The sequence below is a fragment of the Saccopteryx bilineata genome, chromosome 7 (genome assembly GCF_036850765.1).
Source record: "Saccopteryx bilineata isolate mSacBil1 chromosome 7, mSacBil1_pri_phased_curated, whole genome shotgun sequence".
Lineage (NCBI taxonomy): Eukaryota > Metazoa > Chordata > Mammalia > Chiroptera > Emballonuridae > Saccopteryx > Saccopteryx bilineata.
Genome location: NC_089496.1, coordinates 7,353,848 through 7,375,770, shown reverse-complemented (window position 1 = coordinate 7,375,770; position 21,923 = coordinate 7,353,848). Strand labels below are relative to the sequence as shown.

General features: G+C 36.2%; 1 protein-coding gene across 11 annotated transcripts in view; it reads right to left on the bottom strand.

The window, feature by feature from the left end:
• CACNA2D1 (calcium voltage-gated channel auxiliary subunit alpha2delta 1) overlaps window positions 1-21,923 on the bottom strand; it is a 591,296-nt gene that overhangs the window by 146,707 nt on the left and 422,666 nt on the right. For all 11 annotated transcript variants that reach the window (XM_066238152.1, XM_066238142.1, XM_066238148.1 and 8 more), the window contains exons 8-10: window positions 7,020-7,089; window positions 4,391-4,441; window positions 1,363-1,462 (exon numbers count right to left, since the gene is read on the bottom strand). In XM_066238152.1, coding sequence (XP_066094249.1) covers window positions 1,363-1,462; window positions 4,391-4,441; window positions 7,020-7,089 — 221 coding nt within the window. The remainder of the gene's footprint in view (window positions 1-1,362; window positions 1,463-4,390; window positions 4,442-7,019; window positions 7,090-21,923) is intronic.

The following is a 21,923-nucleotide window of genomic DNA, read 5'->3' as shown; positions in this document are numbered from 1 at the left end:
CAGATGTGACAGTATCTGAAAATAAGGTCTTCAAATAGGTGACTAAGTCAAGCTGAGGTAGGTTAGGGACATCATCCAGTATGACTGGTGTCCTTTGCGGAATAGGAAGAAACACCACAGGTCTGTATGCACAGAGCAATGACTATGTGAGGAGGAAGCAGGTGGCAATGCAGGCAAGGAAAGGGGACTCAGGAAACAGTGACCATGATGGCATCTTGAACTTGGACTTCTGACTTCCAGAACTATGAGAAAGTTACCACCTGTAGTTTAAGCTATCCAGTCTTTGAAGTTATGGAAGCTCTAGGAAACATAGAACAGGTTCCTCCTTACTGTGTTGGAGACATCCCCCATCCTGACCCAGTTGAACAGAGGCCTCAAAAAGAGTTTTGCAGGGTTCCCCGTATAGCGAGACTATTTAAACTATGAAACACCTCCAATTTATTAACCAGAGAGTTATATCGCCTACACATATTTTTCAGGGAATCTTGCTTCATTGATCCTGGGTTCTATTGACCATAGTTACCCTAAGCCAGGGATAACATGCTAAAAGCATTTTAGGAATAATCCTTTTCCTCTCAGTAAATATCACTAACCTAGTTACCTGGAGCGCTGGCTGACAAAAGATTATGCCCCATTCTCCTCCCTGCCTTTTGCCTCTTGGGTGCCCTCTCGGTGAAGGGAGAGAACCCACGCAGCCCACCTGCTGTAACTTCCTGCTGCTGCTTTCAGAGACAGAGCCACTCTCCTCTGTTGAATACAGAGCGACTTCATCACAGTTCCTCATCCCTCCCCTTCAGCTCTGTGAATAAATCCACTTCAAATGTGAAATCATACCCATCAGTAAACAACCATGGTATTTTCTGCCTAAATTCTATGAATTAGAATGAGACACAGTAACACTCATTTTGTTGTTTCATTTGTTTCAGAGTTCAGTACACTCTGTGAGTATGAAAGTCTAAGATGGTTCTGGGAAATGAAACTTTAAAAGAAACACATTCAAATAGCTCTTGGTTCTCCTGTTAAATTGAAAAGAAAAATTTTATTAGTAGAAACAATGGTATTCATGAGTACAACAATGGTATTCATGTCACCTGTTTAAGCTTTTCTGAGTGAAGGATGGATAATGTTTCTCTTTTGTATTTATTACTCTAATTATGGGTAAAGCCTTAAACATTCAAAAAGGATCTTGGTGTGGAAATATAGGAGAATCAGTAACAAACAGAAACAGCTCAATGATACCATCTTAAAATAGATCAGAAATATCTCAGCCTATCAAAGATAAAACACTATGGAGTATTTAAAGTCAAAGGAGATAAAAATTTTAGATTTAATTCACCAACAATGCAGTCATCTCATACTTACCGAAGCTACATTCACAAAATCATCATCTGAGAGGGTTTCCAACATTTCTGAGACCGATGTTCGGATCAATTTAAGTGTCAATCCACTAACACTCCCACTCCTATAAAAAAGAAAGAAGAAGAAAGGAAAGGAAAGGAAAGGAAAGGAAAGGAAAGGAAAGGAAAGGAAAGGAAAGGAAAGGAAAGGAAAGGGAGAAAGAGAGAGAGAGAGAGGGAGGGAGGGAGGGAGGAAGGAAGGAAGGAAGGAAGGAAGGAAGGAAGGAAGGAAGGAAGGAAGGAAGGAAGGAAGGAAGGAAAGAAGGAAGGAGAAAGGAAGGAGAAAGAAAGAAAGAAAGAAAGAAAGAAAGAAAGAAAGAAAGAAAGAAAGAAAGAAAGAAAGAAAGAAAGAAATGGGTCCATGATGTTACTGTTTAATCAAAATCAAACACTCTGAGTAAAGGCAATTTCTGCAATAGCTCTAGGCCTAATCAGTAGTAGAAAAAGTCATATTTTTAATAGAGTAGAAAAAAGCAATATTGCCATTCTTTCATACCAGTATCAGAATGTATATAATTTCTAAATAAAACTATAAAAATTAAAAGTCAAATGACAATTTTAAGAAAATATGGATACTCAGGGCATGTCCACTTATTCAGGACACATACAGTGTGGGGCAAAAGTAGGTTTATAGTTATTTGTATAGAAAATGATACAATAATTAATAAGTGATAATACAAAAATAATCTGTGTTTCATGTACTCACAAGTGTAAACCTACTTTTGCCATCCTTTATACTGAAAACCAGCCTAGTTAGCCAAGACAGAAGTGAGGGCTTATAACCTGTTTAGGTTAACAGATTAAGTCATTGCCCGAGGGAACACATTGCTTTGCTTAATTAAATCAATAGTTATGCACTGGCATAACAATTATGATAATAATAAACAGATTTTTTGTGTGTGGACAAAAATGCCTTGTTTTATGTCTTAAAATAGATATTTTCTGGGGTTTGATCTTCATTTGTTTCCACTCTATATATTCTATAACCCGTAACAAAGACCTCATTGATTTGTGGTGCTCATTTCTAGACAACTTACTCCCAACTCTACATCTCTGGCTCCCAGCTTTTCTCCAGTTTTACACTTTGCTGCTTATTAAACAACTACAGGCTCAATGTCCAAAATGACAAATTATTCCCAAACATATTTTATGTTCTTGGTACTAACCAAGGTAGGTCTTAGTCATCCAATTCCCTTCTCCCTCCCATCCTTCCTACCCTTTTAGACAATCTCCTGCATTCATTCCATACGCACTGTTCCCAAGACAGCGGCCTCCTCTCTCCATCTCTCCACTCTGGCTCAGATCCTCATTACCTGAGGATCCTGAACTAAGTGTCAGCCACTATGCCCAGCTCTTAGTCACTTCTCCTCCCCATGCTAACAGGAAGAAACTCTGGAAACATACCTTAAGACAATACTATGAACACCTCAGAGTCACCTACTAAATAGCCTCCGTTCAACAGCTGTCATAATCCTGCATCCTTCTCCTGCCTCCTCTAGCCAGTGACTCCAGGTGTTCTTTCCAGAGCCACTGCCTCTGTCAGCTCTTCCACTGCAACTTCCTCTCTCTCCACTCTCCTCCCGTGCTGGCCAATTTAATTCTAATTTTAGCTTCTTCATGATGTCTTGTCTGACACTGTAAATTAAAGTGCTATTCCTTTCCTATGGACTCCTTCAATGCTATGTCTTATCTTAGGTCTATCACCTTTGATGTTATTTTAGTTATTTGAGAAAATGGCTTAGTTTCACTAGTACATTTGAATTATCTCTGAGAGCAGGGATCACATCTTAACTATCTTGGAATCTATATTATGACATTGTATATGTGATGAGACTCAACATATTTATGTTGAAATAACTTTTAAAATGATATTTTAATGTTATTATATTTTCAATTTAGGGATATATATTTGGGTTTACAAAGATTTTAATGTGAAAAATTATTTCTGGAAATGATCATATATCTCATAGGTTTATAACATATTACACTACCATTTAGATTTCTACTTAAGGAGAATATCAAGGATTCATGTATGATATACTCCACAATAATTTAATTAAAATGATATGTAGTTTAAGTGCATTTTAACAAATGAAATCAAATTAACACTTAAGTTACATTTGTCTAATTTATTTATCTTCTCTTCTTAGGATAGTTATAAGGTTATAATTTGTTCAGTTTAGGTAAAAATGAAGAAATTTTCAAATGTTGATGTTTGTTTGTAATATGGATTTAATTGCCTACAAAACATTAAATTTTGTTTGTTGCAATGTGGCAAAGAATATATAAAGATATAGCTTTATTTTCTCAGGGAAAATAATCAAAGTATTTTATACTTTGTTTTTATTACTCCTAAAAACAAAATCTCTATAGCAGGATATATTATTTTCTATTCATTTCTATCTATTTCATCTTTAACTTTATTAGAGGATTACACACACACACACACACCTTAACCTGAAGCAAGGAAACACAGAAAATGACCAATATGAAAACTTCTGAAATTTTTTCTTATATATTACCATTTCTCAGTGTTAACATTTAACACATTTAACCTTTATCTGTGTTGGGGACAAAACCCTCAAAGTTATTTGAATCTTTAATGAATAGGTGCCAACTAAATGGCTTTATTTTTTCTTATTTTTATTTTTTGGTAGCAGAAACTGCTGAGTTTTACAAACCTTGTACTTTGTTATTTTAAATACAAACCCAAAACTAGAAGCAAATAATTTTTCAAAAAGCTCAGACTCTAGTACCATGCCATGCCATAATTTTTAAACCTGACATAGATTTTTCTCATTTTCAATAAGTTTTTTTTTTGTTGTTACTGTCTTAATATGACTTCTTTGTCTAGATACAAAAGTAATCAAAATTACTCTTTGTTCTTTTTCCCTAATGTGTCAATTCTTTTTGGTTCTAACATATTACTTTTATCTATGAATCCATGCTATGTTCTCACTATATAAATAAAGGTATAATATTTAACTACTCACACATCAACCAGAATAAGCATGTCTTTAGGAGATGCAGCTCCTTGAATGTACCTGAAACAAATACAAAATAAATGTTTTTTTCTCTTGCAAAATGTCAAACGTTGATATTTGTTAACCTGATATTTACTGATGTCTGAGATAAGGTGTTTTCCAAACAGAACTATTTCCATTCTAGCTCAGTCTACAATGCTCTGCTCTTTCATTTATAATTTTGCATTGTCAATTTTTTAAAAAGCTATATTTATCTTAATAGTAGAGATATCAGGGTATAATGCTTCAATTATGTTTTTCAAATATTATAAAAAAAGATAGATGTGCTTTAATATTAAGAACCAAAGAACTCAACTTCTAAAGGACATTTTCCTGAAAAAGTAATTTACCCTGAACTTCAATTTGTTGATCACAGGTTTTAAAACTCACTCTAAAGAATAACAATAACAACAACAACAACAAAAATAATAAGACTGTGTCATATTTTTAAAGGCAAAAAATAAACAGAAAATATTGATAAGTGATCTAGAAACATGAAAAAAGCAACATAAAGAGAGAGAGAGAAATACAAAGGAATAAAGAAATTAAAAACAAAATATCATTAATTTTACTACCAAGAGTTTCCAGAGGTGGCTATCAAAGTTTATAGTATCTAAGAATCATGAGAGTCGATTTAGAATGTTTATTTCCAATTTCGACCCAGCCCTACAGATTTAGAATCTTTGCATTTTAAAGAGACTGTGGGAGAGCTTCAGTCAAATGGTTTAGGAATTGGAAAGAGATAAACATAATTACAGGTGAGCGGTCCCAAAAGCCACGTTGCCTGGCCACAGAGTGACAGGGCCCGGGACAGATTTCCTCAATGGGAAGGGCTGAATTGAACTCAATTTTCTACTTATCTCTGATGCCTCTTTACCTATGACTCTAAATCTAACTTCTCTGTATCTGTAATTGTTTTTTACTTTGCTTCCTGCCAGATAATTTGTCAATTCATTTACAGACTAAGTCCAGCACAGTTAGTATCTACTCAAGACTATGTGTTCATAAAAGAGTTTATAATTTGCACCCAGTTTGTGCCTCTGTAAAAAGGTAAGGGGGAGGGTTGTTGGGATGTTCCAATGGAAGGCAAATCTAGTTCATGTGTAGCATTTTAACAAATGGCCCGTGTGTGCCTCTCGGTGGAAAGATGAGAGGACAGACTGCTATCTGCCTCTTCTGCTTGGCACCTAGATTCTAGGTTTTCCCCTCAAATAACTGGTTCCTGAACCCAAACCATGTGAGGTCATCATCTTTGGCTCCACTCAACAACCCACTGCTTCACAGTCACCACACTTAGAGAAATATTATCAAGCATAATATGTAGATTAATTGTATCTTGCACTATTATATGTGATTGGTGCTCATGTATATTGCTACTGGGATGTTTAATAGGGTATCTTAAAAGCTTTAAATACATTTAGTTTGAATCAACAAATATGTCTTAGAATTTGTCTGAACACTGGCAAAAGTTAGAAATAATCTAAATGTCCAATAATAGGGGATTTCTTAAATAAGTTACCTGATGGTCATTCTTTTTAAATGACGTTACATGTGCCTCTTATAAATAGGTACTCAAAAGTATTGATATAAAAATAGGAGAAAAAAAAGAAAACAGGAGGTAGGTCACAAAGCAGCATATTGTCTATAATGTGAACTCATTCAAAAAAGATATATTCACACATTAAATACATTTTTTTAAAAAACTCAAAATATGTGTGTTGTAAAATTGCAAGTCATTGGTATTATTTGAATTTTATATTAGGGAAATGAGTTGCTTTAGTGGAGAGAAACAAATAATACTTCTTTTTGGAAAAATAAACCTAAACAATATAACTATAACTAGGGGCAGCTCCTACAGCCTGAGGTCAGTTCTTGTTTGTTCACTGCTAGACACAGACTACCTCCTGCTCAGTCTAGATGTTCAATTAGAGCTCGACTCCAAGCAAACTGAAGGTCATCTTCCACTAGAAATTCCTACCAGCTGAAAGAGTTTAGGATATAAAATTGAAAATAAAACATAGTCAATTGGAAATAAATTTGGTAATTAATTTCAACAATATTCCATACTGTTCCCACATGACCTTATCATCTTTATTTACCTTTAACTGTATACATTTATTAAAATTAAAAATAAATACTGGACCCCTTTACATAATTAGACAATATTCACCCAGATAATGGAAAGAGTTTCTCCTTTTTTTCTGAGAGGGAGAGAGGCAGGAAGAGAGAGAGACAGAAACATCCAGCTGCTCCTGTATGTGTCCTGACTAGAGAATCGAATGCAAACTCCGTGCTCCAGAATGACACCCTAACCAACCGAGCAATCCAACCGAGGCTTAATTTTTATTGATTTTTAGAAAGAAAGAGAGAGAGAGGAAGGGAGGAAGAGGGAAGGAGGACGGGAAGCATTTGTTGTTCCACTCAGTTGTGTACTCTTTGGTTGCTTCCTGTGTGTGCCTTGACTAGGGATCAAACCCACAACCTTGTTGTTTTGGGACAACACTCTAACCGGGACAGGGCCCCAAGCGGTTAGCAACAATAAAGAAATGCACCCTCCTTTTGTCTGTTTCATCTTTTCATGACTACCTAAAATTCTTACCATGGCCTTCTGCGTACATCATAAAGGTCAATCTTGTTTGGAGTTCGGCTGTTATCAACCCATGGAGAAGCTTTCAGAGAGAGAAAGGGAAAGAGAGAAAGAAAGGAAAGGGAGAAGGAGATGGGAAGAGGAGAGAGAGATATAAAGTTACATTAAAAATTAGAGAAATTACAAAAAAATATTAAAAATAGTATTTAAAATAAATCCAAAACACCATTTGACACATTCCACCTATCCACAATGTTAAAATGGTAAATATAATTTTTACACAATACTTTTTTTTCTTTTTGAAAATGAAAAAAGCATATAGTAATACAAAGGAAAGTCAATATAAGAAAATTTTCTTTTTCATATTATTCCAGAAATAATTTGTAGACATAGGGATTTTCTGGGTGCTGACTTATAATATTTTACCAGGTGTCCAGAAGTTATATATTTTCTTTCTTCTCTACTAACAGAAACATTTATTTACCTTAAAAGAAAATAGATTTGGCACTCATGGAAATTATGCTTTAAGTGATACTATGTTGATCTATGAAATAATTGTTGGTTTTTAAATTTTTTTTATCATACAAAAACATGATTTTCAACCTCATACTTGATAATGGCCAGTCCATTTGAAATTATAATTAAAAAGTAAAAGTATAATTTAAAAAAAATTTAAGAAAAAACTGTTGTCCTTAAATTTATTTAAATGATTGAAGTAATTCAAATACAGATTCAAAAATCTTGTTAGTTTCAGAGACTTTACCATTTTCAGTAGTCAGAAAAACATTTTCTCTAAGGGGGGGAAGAGAGAGAGAAAGAAGGGGAGAAGGGGAAGAGTAAGAGGTGGAGAGAGGGAGGAAGAGAAAGAGAAGCATCAATTCGTTGTGTTACTTATTTGTTCCATTTGGTTGTACACTCATTGATTACTTCTCCTACATGCCCTGACTGGGTGTTGAGCCTGCAATCTCTGGCATGCTGGCTCACGCTCTGTCCACGGAGCCACCCTCCAGGGCTAAGTGCACTGATTTTAAATATAATCAATTTACACTTATATTAATTAAATCTATACTGTAATTAAAATGATTTACAAAACTTTACACACACACACAGACACACACACACACACACACACCACAAACCTTAGACTCAATGCAGATCAACAAATGCTGATGAATTGGTCAACAATTTCATGCTGAACAAGTCCTCTCCTTAAACATGTTTAGAAATATGACCCTTGGAAAAATTTCTAATAATTCATATGACTTATGCCTTCCAATGTATTTTGCTATTATTGAGAAACAATGGAAATTATGGAGAACTTTACTGAAAATCAGGTTTATTAGTCAACTAAGATAATTTGACCAATTAGGGTATTTAAAAAAATACATACTAAGCCTCTCCTTGACTTTGAAATTTCTTTCTTATTAGTGACTATATTATAAAATGATTTGTTCATTTTAAATGGATAGCACTCCTCCAGCTATGCCTGTTATGAATGTTGTCAATGTAGTTGAACTAAGTTTATTTTAATTCTTTCAATTTACATTTGAAGAAACTTAGAACCAGTGAGATAAAATATTGATTCTTTTTTCCTTTTTGTGGTAGCACTGGAATTAAGTGACTAGCATGCAGGTAGACAGATCAGGACACTTTCAACTATTCTTAAATATATCTGACTCCCAAGTTAAGAGTCCAATAACTAAAAATTTAAATAAATTATATCCTACTTTCAGTATCATGTTGTGCTGGTTATAGATTTATTGCCTCTACACTCCAAATTCGCCCTTTTAACCTGGTCTATAAAAATGAATCTGGGCACTTTAACAATTTTTCTTTTGCCAAGAAGTACAATTTTAAGCTTTGTCAGCGAATGATAAAAGAGAGACAATGAATGAAAAAAGGGATTTTGCTTCCTGCTTCTGTTTTTTGTTGTTGTTGTTGTTCAAAGGCTCTTTTCTTATTTTCCATGTTCAAAATATTATGATTTTTCTCTCCTGATTGGACCCATACTGATACAAATGTGCAGGTGAAATGAAAGAAGTGAGAAGTGAGATTACTTACCACTGCTAATATAATATAATAGCAACCACCATGATTGAAACATGGCCACTAATGAATTTGATAAATTATTTAATAAAACTGGATGAAAGTCACGTTTAAATGAGATTTCTGAATTCTTTGCAGATCACATTAATCTAGGATTTTTGTTTTCACTATAATTGCTAATTAAAGTGAACTGAGGTCAGCATCACTATGTTCCATAAAATTGGTATCTAACTTTCAAGATAAAAAGGGATTATAATATATAGTATAAGCCAGATCATCACATTCTAGGATAGCACAATGATTTTCTATCTTTTCATCTCACGGCACACATAAATTAACCACTAAAATCCTGAGACACACCAGTATATCTTGGTGATTTGACAAAATAAAATAGATATAATTTTGGTTCATTAATATTGGATGGCTATTGTTATGTTATCTGTTGGCATATTTTTTTAATTTTGACAATCTGCAGGAAAAGAAGTCAGTGTCCCAGACTAAATAGTCAAGTATTATACATTTTTAAAATTCTCGTGACAAACCAGTTGAAAATCATTATATAACATATAATCTTAAATTACTTATATGTAAAAATAAGAATTTTCTCTTGATAGTCTTCTGAGATATCTAATATTAGGGAATATCCCTTGATTACACTTAATATGTTTATATTATGGTAAAATTAAACAATGTACTTTCTTCTAGCATATTACTAATTAATTTGTTTCAAAATTCCATTGTGGCATTTACCTGGTACATTATTCATATAGGTTCAGAATTATAGAAGGTCAGATAGTAAAATGGGTTAATAACAGTACCATGGAACTCCCTGAAATGATCAGTTTCATAGTGATGCACAATGAAATATAGATGTTTTGAGAAGAAATTGGAGCTTCTAAAATCCCTGCAAAAAGTGAAATGTGACTCAGTTTAGATCCCCTTTGCTCTCCAATTAGAATTTGGGATGACAGGTGAAAGAGGTAGAAATGACAGCCCAGAATATAGGTATAATTTCTGAATGCCAAAGGTAAAAGGGATAATCATTTATGAGAATGTTTTTCTCCAATCAAAAATAAACTTTGGATATCACTTTGATAAAATTTTTTGAACTATAAATCTATTTCATATGATAGTTAAAGTGTACTATGTCAATTTTTGAGCTCTGATTTAAAAAGTCATTTATACACTAAGTCATAATACTAAAATATGCGTTAGTAACATTCTTGGGAAAGTATGCAGAGTATAGAGCTATTTTCTAATTAATTCAGTCTAAAATAATAGGAGAGTATCCATGTTTTTTTTTCAGTTGCTAGGAAATAACACAGCACATTATGATGCATTGAGGGCTGGTTCTCTTGATAGAAACACCATTTCAAATGAAAGCTAATGGCATTTCCAATTAGCAAGTTCAAATGCATTTTTCTTATTCTGCAGACTTCACATTATTATTCTCATAAAAAGAAAGGAATGAATTTCACATACCTGGTCCAACTGCTTGGATCTAACTGTTGTCATGTCAATCATTATTTTAGGTTTGTCTCAGTCATCTCCTGTGGAATATTGGTCATGATTCTGAATTCCAACCCAAGATAATGAGATTGGACTGTTTTTTAAGAATTAATTCAATAAATGTGTATTGCATAGCTCACAAGATTTTCAGGAATCTGAGTGTTGCTGCGCAATGAATCCATCCCAGAATGGATTCTCCCCAGTTCCTAATTCTCATCATGGCTTCCACATCAAGGTCCAGGCTGACTCTCATAGACAGAGTGTAGGTTACAGACCCATGGCCAGGTGTGAGAGAGCCTAGGAAAGCGAAGAGCTGGCCTCTTCAGATTTTGAGTTAGGAGACCGTCTCTGTCCCCCAGTAAATTGTTTAACCTGGGAAATGTCCTATACATAGAAAGATGATTCTATATTAATTATGGTAACAGAAAGTAACTTAATGAACAGTCTCAAATCTTCTCTTTCTTAGAAAAGCAAAGTTTATTTCTCACTCACATAACAGTCTAAGTTAGATATTACTGTTCACAGGGGCATCAATTCTGCTCCAAGAAGGTACTCAGAGACCAGTAGCTGGCAAGGCTTTTGCCTTCTCTAGCACTTGGTTTCCAAGGTCACCAGGGCACTGGCAGGCAGCTGCGAGAGGACAGGACGAAGCACGGAGAAGGCTCATCCAAGTCTCAGTTTCAGGCTGGCAGCGACACCTATTACTTTAACTTATACTCTACTCGTCCTTTGTAGATGCAAAGGAGCTCTGAGACCTGTTGTCCCTGGCTGGGAAGTCATTTCTAAAAACACAACTTCACAATGGAAAGGGAGGACAGAATTGTGATGGAAAATTAGCAGCCTCTGCCTCATACACAGATGAACAATTAGAAAGTGAGTAATATCCTCAGCTATTATAACATCAAATTTTCTGCTTCCAGCAGTCTTCAAGTAAACCATATTTAGTATGAGAAAGAGAGAGAAAAGGAAGGACTAAATTCATAATCCAGTACATACATAAAAAATGATGGACTTAAGAATTATTTTTAGACTAAATCTCAGGACTAGGATTTCTTACACAAGAAATTTACGGGAGAAAATAATAAGAAGTCAACTAAGTGCTGTGTTGATGTTATCTGTGTTACCAAAGAAACAAAGCTTTCTGCAGAAATCTTATAATTGTTGTAAACCCTTAGGCAATTTTGGGCACCCCAAACAACGTGCTATGAAAGCTGTTTATTCCCAAGCACACCCTTCAGGTACATCTGAAAGGATTTCAGACAAGAACACTATCATGACCAGGAGTGGTCCGATGTGCTAACTAAGGAACTTACTTCATGAGAAGAATAGGGTGGGGGTGGGGGAGGGTCTTTGTTTCATGCCTGCTGAATTGTAATAAATACAATGGACCAGTGATTCCTCCTCTCCTTTTGACAAATGGCCATTTCTCCTAGGGTCACCCAGAAGACACCACCGTTGCCTAGAAGTTTTCTGGGCAGTGATGGGAATAGCACAGAGAAAGGAACCTGTGTCCTGCTCTGTTTTGTAGCCACATTAGGAAAAGTCACACACACATGCAGAGAGTTGCATTGACCCAGAGATTCTAGATATTGAGCTGAATGTACTAATTCAGCAACTTTCAACCTTTTTCATCTCATGGCACATGTAAACTGATTACTAAAATTTTGTGGCACATCAAAAAATGTATTTTTTGCCAATATGATCCCAAAATAGGTGTTATTTTGATGCATTCATACTAGATGGCTATTGTTGTGTTGGTTGTTGTCATTATTTTATTTGACAATCTAAGGGAAAAGAGGTCAGTGCCCCAACTACAATAAATAGTCAGGTATTGCATGCTTTAAAAAATTTTGTAACACACCATTGTGCCTGCCACAGTACACTGGTTAAAAATTGCTATACTAACTTATTGGAGTTGACCTTAAATCATCTCCTATGTGAAGGAGATGAGTGTGTTCAGTATGGAAAGAAGTGTACACAGAGATCACTGCACTGCCAGAGGAAGAGACATTGACAAGTCTTCATGATACATTTTTTTTCTTCCTTCTAGTAATAGTACTCTTCAAGTTTCATTGGACTGCCTAGTAAAGATTATACTGAATCAATACCCTAGTACAGGTAATAACTTTTCCTAGTTACACAAACCTGAGTCAAGTTCTAGAGCGTGGAGAATTTATATGAGGCAAACTCTTCATCATTTTTTCCCTAACTTTCTAGATCTTCTTAGAAGAATATTATTTTGGCCACAGGAAACTACTTATTGCCATATAATATTTATATTGCTGGGCAGTTTGATGTCTGTCTTATCATTTATATATCAGTGCTGAATTTGGGAATGGACATATGTTTCTGATCAGTTACTGAAAAGTAACTGATCTCCAAACAATGTCAGATCAAGTTTTCAAATGCTGAATTACTGAGGCTTTAAGACACAGAACCATCGATGAGAATCCCAGGCAGGAGGCCAGGTTAAAGGGCAGTCATCCCAATTAGGTAAATGCTAATGTGAGGAGTCTGTTCTACTGTCTCTTTAAGACTGTCTTCTCTTATTGGAAACAGCCTAGTGAAGAACTTAGATGAGCTTTGGAGCTAGGTCTCCTATACTTTTAATAGGATGTATGAATTTCAATAAATTACTTCTTACCCCCTTTCAGTAAAATGGAGGTTATAAAAGTTCTGCTTCTGAATGTGATAGCTCAGATTCAATGATTTATATACATAAACACTTTGAACTAGAATTGGTACATAATAAGCTCTCTACATGTGGATATTTTAAAACAATATCACTGAATTGCTAAAACTATTCATCACAGAACACAAATTTTTAAAATAATATATTATTATAAAATATGCTCAGATTTTAGCCATTTAAAAGCATATTTCCATGACTAGGGGTTGGAATAGCATACTGTTTGACCCTCTTATACCACCCCCATGACATGGAAAAGTGTCATCCAGTCAATAAAGCTTCCAAGGATCTAAAAACTGACTTCACGTGGTTGTTCCAGAAATATCATGGAGAATACCAGCAAAGGTAACAGGGTGAGATGACAAAGGTGTACAGTAAGACACCTAAATCATTAAATTCTATGTTTCCTGTACCTTCCATCTGCCCCCTGCCACCTACCATTTCACTTTATTTAAAAACTGAGTTCTCTAAAGTTCTACACTGATACGTGTTTACAGCTCTAGTACCTTATGATCTTTATTTGTTTATCCAGTTTAATTTAACAAATACCTATTATCCACTGCATCCCAGGCCCTGCACTAGGAGATAGAGGGCGTGCCCATACACAAGTAGCCCTCTATATCTGCAGTTATTCCCACTGCATCCCGGGCCCTGCACTAGGTGGTAGAGGGCGTGCCCATACACAAGCAGCCCTCTGTATCTGCAGTTATTCCCACTGCATCCCAGGCCCTGCACTAGGTGGTAGAGGGCGTGCCCATACACAAGTAGCCCTCTATATCTGCAGTTATTCCCACTGCATCCCGGGCCCTGCACTAGGTGGTAGAGGGTGTGCCCATACATAAGTAGCCCTCTATATCTGCAGTTATTCCCACTGCATCCCAGGCCCTGCACTAGGTGGTAGAGGGCGTGCCCATACACAAGCAGCCCTCTATATCTGCAGTTATTCCCACTGCATCCCGGGCCCTGCACTAGGTTGTAGAGGGCGTGCCCATACACAAGCAACCCTCTATATCTGCAGTTATTCCCACTGCATCCAGGGCCCTGCACTAGGTGATAGAGGGCGTGCCCATACACAAGTAGCCCTCTATATCTGCACTTATTTCCCCTGTATACCGGGCCCTGCATTAGGTGGTAGAGGGCATGCCCATACACAAGTAGCCCTCTATATCTGCAGTTATTCCCACTGCATCCCGGGCCCTGCACTAGGTGGTAGAGGGTGTGCCCATACACAAGTAGCTCTCTATATCTGCAGTTATATCCACTGCAATCCTTTTTAAAAGATAACATACAAAAAAATTCTAAAGAAGATAAAATGGGACAGCTGTTGTTCCAGATAGAAACAAAGTTCTCTGAGAGAGCAAAGTAAAGGGAGGCAGCTTTTGCAAAAGCCTTCTGGTGGAAAGTGGCGTCTGTGTTCTACTTTGATTGATGGGTAAGAATCATATAACCAAAGATGGAGTTCTAGGAACAAAGCATATAGAGATATGAAAATACTGGTTGCAAAAAAGAAAATGAAATTAAAATTAAATAAAGGGGAAAAAGAAATGTAGTAGTACACCATGAAAATTGAACTGTGTAGTAAAAGATAAAACTGGAGGCATAAGCTGGGTAAGAGTCATTGAGTGATCTGAATACCATAGTAAAAGAGCCAGATGTCATTAAGAGATTGATGCCAGATTGTATCATTTTACTAGAGAAATGATCATTTAAGTTGTGCTCCAGATCACTTTTTAATAAATTTTTTCCATTTATTTTTGCACTGCATTTTCATGTATCTATAATTTTTCTGTTTCCCCCACATGTGAGCTCTGCTGAAACAACGCTCTCTCTTCTGAGGATCAGAACACTTAGGGTGTGTCAGCTGCTTCAGAAGCAGGAGTTCTGCCTTGTTCTTTCTTCCCTTCTTTGAGGTCAGACTGTGCTGACTTAATTAATCACATGAGTTTGGGATTTTAATTTTGTTTCTGATCTATGGAACACAATGTTCAGATGATATCATTGTACTGGCTTGAGAGTACCTTTGTTATCTCAACTGTAATATATCCAGAATACTTCTTTCAGTTATAGATACACAAGTGGCAGAAATTCATATACATATGATATGATGGCCAAGGACAAATCACCATATTTTTAAAAATAAAAGAATGCTTTACAAAGTGGTTTCCTGCTAACTCTGCAGATGCCAGACAATCCACCTAAAACATTTTCATTTAGCATAAAAGGTTCTTTGTCTGTCAACAGGTGTAGCAGATAACAAAGACAAGTTGTATATTATCAGTAAAGCAAATGGTACACAAAGACAACTATTTAAATGATCAATATGCAGTCTGTGACTCAGAAGTAAGTTTAAACAAAGCATGTTCTATAAAATAGAAGACATTGAAAATAAATTCACATATGTGCTACACAGACAAAAATGTAAACTCAGAGACAAAAAGATTATTTTTATAAGCAAATAAATCTAATTAGATGATCATAATGATTCATTCATAAAAACAAAAAAATTATGATTTTATAGGAACAAGTTTATAGTTTTTGTAAGTCAATAAATCTTCTTTGATAATTGTCATAATATATTTATTAAAATTTTTTATATTTGATGCACCTGAGAGAAGTGCTTAAAAAGTTTTCTGAATTTGCTTGAGCATGGGGTTGCTGGCTTGAGTGTATGATCACAGACAAAACCCATGGTCTCTGGCTTGAGCCCAAGGTTGCTGGCTTGAGTTTGGTTGGAGCCCCCAGTCAAGGCACATGTGACAAGGCAATGAATGAATAACTAAAGTGACACAATGAGTTAATGCTTCTCATATCTCTCCCTTTTGTCTGTCTCTCTCTTGCTTAAAGAAAAAAGTGTTCTAATTTTTTGTTTCTCAAGTTTTTATAAATTTTAATAAAATATACTGAACATGAAATGAAATACATTAACAAAAGTGGTTCTAATATCGAAAAATGGACAACATAAGGTATAGAAATTTAGCAACATATAAAGGAAAAGTGAACAGAAGGATATATTTTAGAAGTTAAAAAGAGCTAAAGCATTTTTAACAACACTTAATCACATAATTTATATATAGTATATCATCAAATTTCAAGCAATACCCATGTCCACGTTAGCATCCTATTTAACTGCTTTTACCCATCAGCAATAAAATAAGTCCTTTAATCCATTTAAGCTTGACCTGATCTATAACTGATTGAAAAGCAAACAACTATTACAACCATTAAATATGTAAAATAAGAGAGTTAGTTAAGAGATGAGGTTATACAAAGATGACAAAAATAAGGCTACAGCAGCATCTCCACAAATTTGGAGCATTTAAGAACTTCAAAATATTATTTGTATAAGATGTGGCCTCCAGAAAACATTACTGATGTTTTCATATAGCAAAGCAAATCATATAAATCATAATATAAACCTTATGCTTGGATCTGCACTCTCCAGTCAACACCTCAAATTTTATTGTCCTAAATCAAACTCATCAAATTCATCATTTTATTCAAAAATAAAAATACTTCTGATATTTCAATAAACATTCTCATATTCCCTCAAGCTAAAAATTATATGTAGTTAACTTATACCCAATGTCTATCACTAAATTCTTTTATTTATTTTTACATTCTTATTTTATCTTTATTTATTGTGATACAATTCAGACATAAAACTGGACAAGTTTAAGGTACACATGTACTGGAAAGATACACTTATCTGAGAGCTAAGTGAAAGGAATCGGTAGAGAAAATAAAGATGACATGATCTCACTTCTAGATGGAACGTGAAAAAGGCTAACTCACAGAAACACAGAGCAGAATGGCGGTTGCCTGGGGTTGGGGAGTGGGGGAAAGGGGGAGGTCAAAAGGTACAAACTTCTAATTTGAAGATGAAGAAGTTCTGGGCATCTAATGTGTGGGATGGTGATCATCACAAAAATAATACATGTATAATTATATGAGGTAATAGAGATGTTAGCTAACACTACAGTTGACATCATTTTCTAACATATAATCATATCAATTTGTTTTTTAAGGTTTCTCATATCGTCTGTTTTTTATACCCAAGAATTCTTCTTCTTTAATTCCTATTTGATCTCTTGTTCAGATCTTTATTATGCTATATATCTAACCATCCTAACAGCATAATTTTTGGTCAAGGCTTTCTAAGTGTTTTCCATCCAATCAGAGGAAACACTGATTTAACTGTAGTATTTCACTGGTCAAAATGTTGGTAGTATTTTCCAGACAAACTCTTCTGACATTCAAGGCCATTAATAAACCTTTTGCTCCAATTTTGCTCTTCTTCTCTTACAATCTATTGAATTAGCTAAGCTCACAAGGCTCTAACAATACTTGTTCATTTCCCTGTTTTTCACTTTGCTCCTTTCTACCCTCTTAAAAAGGCTTTGCCTTTTTTCTTCATTGAGTTGATCTATAATTGATAAACCTTACTCATAACTCTATAATTACCTTAGCTTATCCAAAACTCCTATAGCAAATCTATTGCTATAGTCTAATTATTTGTTATTGAATCATTTATTGACATGTTTTGCAATCAAAATATCAAAATGTATAAATTTGACTGCCTAAATAGATTGAAATTTCCTACAGAGCAGAAATAGCCTATTTTATTTTATTTAAATCAACATATGTTTTTTGTTTGTTTTTTAGCAAGCAAGAGAGATAGAGAAAGAAAGAGAGAGAGATGAAAGGATAGACAAGAAGGGAGAAAGAGGAGAAGCTTCAGCTCATAGTTGTGACACCTTAGTTGTTCATTGATTACTTTCTCATATATGCCTTGACTACGGGGCTCCAGCTGAGCCAGCAACTTTGGGCTCAAGCCAGCAACCTTGGGCTTCAAGCCAGCAACCTTTGGGTTCAAGAGAGTGACCATGGGGTCATGTCTATGATCCCACGTTCAAGCCAGTGGCCCCACACTTAAGCTGGTAAGCTGAAGAGCCTATACTCAAGCTGGATGAGCTTGTGTTCAGGCTAGCAACCATAGGGTTCCAAACCTGCATCCTCAGCATCCCAGGCCAACACTCTATCCACTGCACCACTGCCTAGTCAGGCTAATCAATATGTTTATAAAATTTTAAATTATGTGTTCCAGTAAATTAAATATACCATATCTTCTCAACAGAGTAAGTCTTATAATTCTACAAATTATAGTGACAATTACTCCATTTATAATTTAGGGGTAATTATTTTATTGTATTCATTAAGGTGACATTAGTTAGCATAATCATACAGGTTTCAGGATCAACTCCGTAAGACATCAAACTGCATAGTGTGTTCACTCTCCAAAGTCAAGTCTTTGTTCATCTCCACTTATTCCTCTCATACCCTCCTCCCTCTACCCCTCCCAACAATCACCATAGTGTGGTCTGTGTCCATAAGGGTTTTTTTGTTTTTTGGGTATTTTTGCTTTATATTTCCACCTCCGTTGCCCAATCTGCCCACTTCCACAGCTCTTAGCCTACTCTCTATGAGTCTGTCTCTATTTTGCTTATCCGTTCATTTTGCTCACTGCATTCCACATGAGTGGAATCATATGATACTTGAAGAACAATGTATTTTAAAACTCAGATTTGCACTGAGTAACCACAGCACTGAGATACTTGTCCCCAAGTAATCTCTTCTCCCCTTCTTACTTACACAGCTCCTGCTTTTTAACTGTATACATAGTCACCTTGAAGGTAACTGTGACCATGAAACCAATAAATTCTGACATTGGCCAATGTCACATAAGAGGAAAGGCTTTGGTTATTTCCAGGAAGTGCCCTTAAAAAACCCCACAAGAATACAGTTCTTTGTTGCTTAAAGCGCACACGTAACAGTGATGGGCACTGAGGCAGATGACACACTTAGAGGACGACAGACAAAATCAGACAAGAGTGTGGGCCACTCATGTATAAAGTTTCCGCATCAGCCCTGATCTGTATAACTGACATTCTTTGACTTGAGTGAGAAACAAACTTCTATAGTGATTAAATCACCAACTGTTTGGGATTTTCTGTAGTTGGTAGCTAATACTAGGTCTATCAGACACACTGGACTTTAATAATTATTAGCAAAAAAGAACAAGTCTAATTAAACAAAGTTAAAGTTAAACCTTGTATCCATTTATAAATATCAAAATTTTAAAAATGAGGCACTTTTTAAAAGATCACTGAAAGCAGCACTTCTCTAAATACCAAAAATATTGAGGCTCCTTTGCTATCCCATTTTCTTCTAATTAGTTAGTGATCTATCAAATAACCTTTTCATAAATAATAAGAATTCTTTGGCATTAGCTATCTATACAGAAAAAATGTCACGCCATATACACAGGTTCCTTTGCATTTTATTTTAGCAAAATCCTAGCAGACATCAAAAGGAATTGTCTCCCCGAGGTATATTTAACAGTAACTACTTATATGAAGTCCCTTTATTGTAACCACATATATATATATTTTTTTTGTATTTTTCTGAAGCTGGAAACGGGGAGAGACAGTCAGACAGACTCCCGCATGCGCCCGACCGGGATTCACCCGGCACGCCCACCAGGGGCGAGGCTCTGCCCACCAGGGGGCGATGCCCTGCCCATCCTGGGCGTCGCCATATTGCGACCAGAGCCACTCCAGCGCCTGAGGCAGAGGCCACAGAGCCATCCCCAGCGCCCGGGCCATCCCTGCTCCAATGGAGCCCTGGCTGCGGGAGGGGAAGAGAGAGACAGAGAGGAAAGAGCAGCGGAGGGGTGGAGAAGCAAATGGGCGCTTCTCCCGTGTGCCCTGGCCGGGAATCGAACCCGGGTCCTCCGCACGCTAGGCCGACGCTCTACCGTTGAGCCAACCGGCCAGGGCCGTAACCACATATTTTTAAAATAAATAAATTAGGGAGGGCAGAGAAAGAACAAATGATTAATAAGACATTAAGAAAATGTCATGGCCCTGGCCGGTTGGCTCAGTGGTAGAGCGTCGGCCTGGTGTGCGGAAGTCCTGGGTTCGATTCCCGGCCAGGGCACACAGGAGAGGCGCCCATCTGCTTCTCCACCCTCCCCCTCTCCTTCCTCTCTGTCTCTCTCTTCCCCTCCCGCAGCCGAGGCTCCATTGGAGCAAAAGATGGCCAGGGCGCTAGACTGGCTCTGGTCGCAACAGAGCCACGCCCCGGATGGGCAGAGCATCGCCCCCCGGTGGGCATGCCGGGTGGATCCCGGTTGGGCACATGCGGGAGTCTGTCTGACTGCCTCCCGGTTTCCAGCTTCAGAAAAATACAAAAAAGAAAAAGAAAATGTCATATGAAGATAGAGCTGATCTTTAGGGGGGGGGTTCCTTTTTTTTTTTTTTTTTTTTTTTTTGTAAATGCAACTAATTACCTAAAAAGAATAAGTGCTTTCTACAATGGCATTTCAGTGAGCCACTAATTCTTAATTTACAATCCCAATTACTACTGTAATTGGTGCAATTATAGGAGACACTAAGAGGTGAAATGAACAGTTTGTACCTACAGTTTTGATGACAAGCAGATTTCATGAAGTTGATCACTCTTCAAACACAGTTTTAATAGCTTTAAAGCTAATTTATCTAAATCAATGAAGAGATTCTAAAGGAAAGCACTCATACAATAAAGAGATTTTTGCACTCAGCACACTTACAGTGACACTGTCATTAGACATGGGCTCTGACTTCAGCTATGCCGTGAAACTAGCTGTGTGACCAGGCCGGGCCACTCTGGTTATCTCACAGAACACACTAGTCTTCCCCAGAATCAACTTCTTTATTATACCACACAGCCTACCTACCTTCTCAGCTGGAGAAGACACAGAGAAAGAAGCAAGGGGATGGAGGAGCAAGAGAAAGATGAAAAGAGGAAGAAAGGAAAGAAGAAGAGGGGTGAAAGAAAAAAGGTATACAGAAATCATGTTTCTAGCTTATTTTTATACATATCAACCAAATAAAAAATGCAATTTACTGATGTTCAGTTCAAGGAAAGATGTTAGAGCTCAAATCCACACTTATTGCCAAATAAACTGCTATTCAGAATCAGCTCTGCAGAACTTCCTCTTGAGATCTCCTCCCTTGGATAATAGTTTAAATATTTTGATACATGTAAACCTAGAGTGGCTAACCATCACTGATTTTCCCTTACATGCTAGGCTAAGAACCATGTTCAATTCCTTTCTTACCTATTCCACAAGTTAACCATTAGCATTCTCATGTTTCCTAGCTGAAGTCCTGTTTCAGCAGGACTTTGGTTTCCAAAGGTGACCGCCACATCAAGTGACGAAGAGGATTAAGACCCTGGCTACTCGGTATAGATTTGCTTAATCCAGTAACACCAAGTAGCCTTGCTTGAAGGAGCACATTAACACTGAACAAAAATATCTTTTAGACTCTACTGGAAATTATTCTACTTTCTGCAGAACACTTTATTTTTAATAATTCTGGCAAATTTTTTAAAAGGTGGTTTACAGAATTAATTATGTCAAAATAATTCCATGTTGTACTAGGAAGATTGACTTTCCCATGTTAACAAATATAGAAAGTTGGAGCCTGAGACAGGGTTTGACAGATTCAGCAAAAAGAAATACAGGACACTCGGTTCGATTTAAATTTTAATAAAAATATACTTTTTTAGTGTAAACATTTCCCAAATAATGCATACTTATACTAAAAATTTCTTAATTGTTTCTCTGAAAT